General features: G+C 36.3%; 1 protein-coding gene across 1 annotated transcript in view; it reads right to left on the bottom strand.

The window, feature by feature from the left end:
• Positions 1–2283: 2283 nt before the first annotated feature.
• The window catches only part of NAA30 (N(alpha)-acetyltransferase 30, NatC catalytic subunit), a 22927-nt gene continuing 18513 nt past the window's right edge, over positions 2284–6697 (bottom strand). The window contains exon 5 of the mRNA XM_003794408.3: positions 2284–5718. Within this exon, the coding sequence (XP_003794456.1) occupies positions 5581–5718 (138 nt within the window). The 3' untranslated portion in view covers positions 2284–5580. The remainder of the gene's footprint in view (positions 5719–6697) is intronic.

Here is a 6697-nt window from a genome sequence, read left to right as displayed (position 1 = left end):
CAAATATATTTACACAATTTCATTAAAAGCCAGGTCCTTCCCCTAGCATATGGTCAAGTATTTTATTTACAAGTACATACATACAGATTCTCAGGAAACTGAGGTATTAAAAAATTGAGATATAGTCATACAGCAAAGAGGTAATCATAAGAAATCATAACTAAAAACCTTATTTCTTAGCATTATAAAAAAACTTACATAATTAGACTGAAACTAATACACTATTTCATTAGTGTATTGTACACACTTTTTAGGTATTAGAAGGTAAATTTTGGCACTTTGGTGGTTTTTGTTATTTCTAGGTCTTTTTGGTGTTTTAAGTTCTGTCCTGCCATGAACAGAGCATGTGCTCTCAACCACCCACAAAGAGTGACAACAGGTGGCCCTAGGCCAGCCCCTCCCTGTGCCCAGGCCTTTACTATCCCTACTTACTCTTAACTCTTTTGATAAATCACACTTAACCAAGATGATCAGCGAGGCTCAAGGGTGACAGACTGTGGCCAGGAACACAAAATTAATCTAGTTCTTTTCGAAACAAAAACACTTGCCTTTGGCTTCATCAGCATGAGACATCCTCCAGATTAAAAGGGGGGCTGGGAGTAAGGTGTCAATAGACATCCATGTTCTAGGTTTACCACTGATAAAATGAAATGGCTAATCTCACTTAGAAGTGATATGATTTCAAATTCATGTGAAACAAGTTAACTGTTAGGCCTAACTACCCAAACTGTTTTTTTTTTTTAGACAGAGCCTCAAGCTGTCCCCCTGGGTAGAGTGCTGTGGCATCACAGCTCACAGCAACCTCCAACTCCTGGGCTCAAGCGAGTCTCCTGCCTCAGCCTCCCAAGTAGCTGGGACCACAGGCGCTCGCCACAACGCCTGGCTATTTTTTGGTTGCAGCTGTCATTGTTGTTTGGCGGATCTGGGCTGGATTTGAACCCGTCACATTAGGTGTATGTGGCTGGTGCCTTAGCTGCTTGAGCCACAGGCGCTGAGCCCACAAGCTGTTTTAAGACTAAAAAGATGAGTCTCATCAGAAACCAATTTTTATTACTTGAATCTGCATCTCTGTAACCCAAAGAACTTAGAACAATAAAAACTGAAAAAGCTGTTCTCAGAAAGGCTACCTCACAATGGGGGTGAGGGGTGGTCAGACACTGTATTACTTAAATACACTGTCAATATAAACAGCTGAATTGTGATCCCTTTCATATTTCAATAAATTAAATACTAATAGTGTATTTTAAAAATCCTATACAAAAAATGCACTCCTCAGTTATTACTGCATAAATATTATCTAAAGCTATGTTGTCCAATATAGTAACCACTAGCCATGCAGCTACTTTCAACTGATTAAAATTAAATGAATTAAAAATTCAGTTCAATTATTCTAGCCGCACTTGAGGGCTCAGTGGCCACGTATGGCTAGTAACTGCTGTATCAGAGGGTGCATAGAACATACCCCTTGTATCAAGTGAGACTGGGGGACAGCAGTGATCTAAATGCGCAGCCATGCTGTGCGCACCAGATTTTTAAAGAACTATTTTCTAAAAGTTGCTTATAAAAAAAGCATCACCACACCTCCGATGTGTGTTCACAGGTATGAAACAATGTTAGCCTTCCGGTCCTTATGTAAACAGAATTGAAGAGGCAGTCAGCGTTCCACATAAGGCCCAAGAAAACATAAACTCACTATTTTCACAGCATCACCATAAGAAAGAAAAGATCTGTCATGCATAACAGAAGCAAGGTAGCAATCGTATATTAAAAACGGATCATCTCATCCCTGCACTAACATCCCCAAACTTGAAATATGAAAGCATACGTAACTACTATTTAAAGCTCCTCACCAGAATGAGGCAAAAGCAAGCCCTTAGATACTGCTCTAAAATTTACTTTGGCTTCTTAGGCTAGGCAAAAAAATTACTTACAGCAAGCACTGTACAAAATGTAATAAATTAAAAACTATCTTAGAAACAAACCACTATGGAACAAAACTAAAACCATGAACTGTTGGTTTAACATATGCAAATATGCTCTCATTTGTATTGATATCTGATATATGAGTTGACTAATCTTGAGTAGTTTTAGCAAAATCAAGTTCATGTTACTTTCAAATCTACTTTGTTAGAACACAAAATAAAGCAGTAACAATCACTTCTTCCACGTAACTCTTGGAGGGGAGGCAGGAAGTGGGGGCATAGTAGACTGCTTGTTGTTGTTTTTCTTAGCAGGAAAAGCAAAACAACCCAATCATAAAATGCACACAGCTGTATCTAAAAGAAAAATGCAAACACAACTTAACCATACTTTATTTGACTGCATCTTAGACAACTTGCACATTTCAAATCCCATTAAATCTTTCTCTTCAAAATGATATGGGACAATAGAAGAAAATTATGCAGCAATATCCAGTCATCAAATAGCAGTCCAATATTTTTGAGATACACGTGATATTTTATAGATACTCAACTCATATCTGACGTCAATATAATTTATAGTTATGTCTTTACAAACCTGAAAGCCCTGCAACATTATAGCACTCATTTTAGTGATGTCACGGTGCACTGAACAGTAACTCTGATGCACTACCAAGTTGACTTATCTATGCTCCTGGAAAGTGATGAACTTCATGATTTTTAGACACCATAATAAATATACACATCCAGTCCTATACATGTCAGCCAATACCATAACACAGGGCAGGGTAAGGTTAAAACATGTGACAAACAAACTCCTTTACACAGATTTGTCGAGCAAGTGGGGAGGGCAATTTAGGGAAGAGAGGCAGGAAATAGTAAAACCAATTTTTGAATAGTAATTATTTCTGCTTTTCTTATTTTGCTGGTTTCAACTTCAAAAACTACTGCCTGGTTTCAGATCTGTGGACTTTATTCTAAAGTAGTGGCATCCCAATGTTAGGGAAATTATAATCAGCACATCAAAAATGGTAGTATACCCGTTAGCTTCTTCAATACTAACATATATAGCTTCATGCTAGCATGTATAAAATGTTCAGCAGTACCAACTGCCAAACCAGTGTCAGTGAATAGTACAGTCAGTCTTAAAGAGGCAGCACCCCATTAAAAGAAAGTTGCACCAATTTTGCTCAGTTTTAGCCAAGTGAACCCACTCTATCAATTACAAATGGGATGGTTTTAAACTTGTATGAAAAATAAAAACCTAATATGAAAAAGTAAATTAAAGTTTGATACTACAACTTGGAGACTTCTACCTGTGATATTATCTCATGCTAGAGATTAAACATTTTAATCTACTTAAAGTAGATGTAATTTTTGGATACCCAGTTAAAAACATACAGTCTACACTGATAGTAAATACACACTTAGTAAAACAACATGGTAACTAATTGACTTTTTAGTCACATCAGTTAAGGTCACAAACGCCCAATCAGTTAGGTCAATTCAGCAATTACAGGGGAAAAGATCAGTAGTGATGGTTTTGTTGACAACCTAACAAAAACATGAAAATGGCTGAACTAATAACCTCACTTATATCTACTTTTCAACTGTCCCCATTAGTGAGTCAAGAGAATATATATACACACACACACACATATGTATGTTCATAAACCATTACCTATGAACCAGTAAGTTAAATATAAAGGGGTGAAATAAAATTTGATGAAATAAATGTTTTAGTTCAGTTTTTCCTTCATATTAGAAGAACAGAAACATCACTATGATTGGTCTTCTAAATGCTAGAACCCAAATGAAGTTTGACCAAAAACAAAATGATCAGCTGAAAAGCTGAGTACTGTTTGGTCATTTTATTTTTAACATAACCAGTATTCTGCCCATTAAACTCTCAAGAGCAACATACAATGGAAAGAAATAGTTTTCTTTAAGAATAAAGAACTATGAATGATCCCATCAGCAGGAAGTATTTTCAAATATAAATTGTGCATCTTTATTTTAAAAGTACTTGTAATCACGTTCACTTTCAAAACACTATTCTGAGCAAGGAGCAGCTTTCCTTTAAAAAAAAAAAAAAAAAGAAAAAAAAGAAACAATAAACTCTCCTGAAAGGGGGCCTTTACCAACTGTGAACGGAGGTAGGGTATTTTTTTTTAAATACAGTAATTAGAGCCATAAAATAAAATTCAAACCAAATCCTAGAGCAGAAGTAAAGCATATTCAATGAACACAACAACAGAGATGCCAACAACATTTTTCACAGAGAATGAATCTTTTTTCTTATGGGTACCTAGGTTTTCCAGTTAAATAAATTATCCAACACAGGTTTACTGACTCAACTGAGAGCAATTAACTTTAAAATTTGTTACATTATACTAACTGGCCAAAACACAATGTAACTAATAAACATGGTGGCTATTAAGAAAACCCATAGAACTCATACCAAAAAAAGAGATTCATTTCCCCCTTTTGTTTTTCTGGAGGAACAAAGCAAAGCTCCCCTAGAGTTTCCTTATACAAGAGAAAACAAAATAAAAGCAGCTTAAATGGATACAATACACCCTGAAATTTATTTCTAAGACCAACAACCAAAAGTGAAGCATTTTAAGAAATGGAAGCAATGTGAATCCAGATCAAAGGGGATAAACAAATTCCAGCTACTTTGTAAAAGCTGTTCTTCACAGCTTAGCAATAATTTTGATTAAATAAAAATCAGATCGATTTACATTAACTTTCTATTCTTTTCCAAAAATTCCCTCACTCTCAAAAAAAAAGTGCATCCAAAACCCAGCAATTCCTGGCTCCATCAACTTTTTGCATCTCTTTTGAGCTACTTCACAATTTTTTCCAAGTAGATTCAACTTCTTACTGTAAGGAAAGAGGAGACTTCTAAAGTAAACCATTCTGTCACTTACCTGGAAAAAGTATCCAAATTATAAAAATCTGAAATAATTTATTATCAAATTTAGAATTTAAATAAAAACAAAAGTTTGCTTGCAAAGGCATTAAAGAAAAAACAGCATGCATTCAAAAACTAGAGATGAAGACAAATATGCTTATCTACACAGGCACTGGAGACACAATCTGTTCTCTTTACTCATTGTAAGACATAACCCACCCTACATTTTTTTCATTCACTAATCACTGAGATACTAATATTCAAGAATGTAAAATTTAATATTGGGGGAAAAAACCTAAAATTTAAGCTTTTCACTCACTCCCTTCAGAAAACTAGGGCAGGTTTTGTGTGAAATGTTAGTATACGTGATGACTTTTACAATCCACATTGGCTTTTTTTTAAGGAACAAAAAGTCACGTTCCACTTACTGGTTCTGTGATAAAATGACCACTGTGTAAATAACATTGTCAGCAGACTTTGCAAACGAACAAACAAATCTTGGCTATCAAGTGGCACATCTTGTTGGTACCAAAAGAACTCTTGAAGTTTAAAACAATCTCTTTTAATTCAGAACAAATGTGCCATGCCAAAGTGCAACAAATATTGTGCGACACTCAATGAGACACTGACAGATAAGAGCTGCATGAAAATTACTAAATCCCCCTGCAAAGCAATTCTGTACAAATTGCATTGCATGCAAAGGTCGGTTCTGTGTGGCTGAAGTTGTTCCTCGATGTCAGTTTCTCAACGCAGCCAAAGTTTAAGTCGCAGTGCATCAACTCCATTTAAATAGTATCTGAACAGCCTCTTATCTCGAACAAAACCAAGATTTTCATAAAGTTTCAAAGCAGACTTATTCGTTATTTCTGTTTCCAAAACAACCTTCAAAGAAATGAAAGAAAACTGTTATAATTACATAATTCAAAAAATCACTTACCAAACGATCATATCAAATACTTAAGAAAAATGCTATATACATTAGTTTGATTTTCAACACTGTATGGTTTTAATTTATTTCTACTTCCCTCTACCAGACACTCTCTGCCCCATCTTCCCAACTTTCATACACACATCTTCTGCTTGCCTTTTCTACTGATTCTCAACCTACCTCATGAAAATTATAAACAGAGTGAGCCACAGTTACTATTAAGGTATCTTAATCTTCAGGTTTACAGTAGGAGAAAAATAACAAAGTATAATTAAATAAAGACCCAAGTGAAGCATGAGTCTCCTCTTGTTTTATCTCAAGCTATCAAAGAGTCTGACAAGACCTCAAAGTGTAAACAACAGAAAAGACAGTACCTCAACTTATATCCAAACCCAACCTCTGCTCTTCCTCCACCATCCCCATCTCAGTGAACAGGATCTCCATCCCACCACACCAATGGCTCAACTCTGAAAACTGGAGTCATCTCTAAACCCCTTTCCTCCCTACCCACCTACACGTCTCAACACTGAGCATTGTCAATTCTTCCTCATAAATCTCTCTCAGACTGGTCCTTTTCTTTCTATGCCCTGTCATACCAAAAGTCCAAGCTGCGATCAACCCTCACTGTAATTACAAGAGCCTCCTAACTCAAGTCTCCTATTCTCTACATCATTTACAGTACCGTATTTAGAAAGATGCTCCCCTACTAATTTCCCATTTAAAACCATTTATTGATACCCTTTTATCCTCAAGATAAAGTTCACAATCACCCTAAAGGGACCTAAAGGCCCCAGCAAGATACGGCCTCTGGGCTCAGCGCCTATAGCTCACCTGGCTAAGGCACCAGCCACGTACACCTAAGGTGGCGGGTTCGAATCCCCAGCCCGGACCCGCCAAACAACAATGACGGCTGCAACCAAAAAATAGCTGGGC

This window comes from Otolemur garnettii, unplaced genomic scaffold (genome assembly GCF_000181295.1).
Source record: "Otolemur garnettii isolate 467f Iridium unplaced genomic scaffold, OtoGar3 scaffold00081, whole genome shotgun sequence".
Classification (NCBI taxonomy): Eukaryota; Metazoa; Chordata; class Mammalia; order Primates; family Galagidae; genus Otolemur; species Otolemur garnettii.
This window is presented reverse-complemented; position numbering and strand designations above follow the sequence as displayed.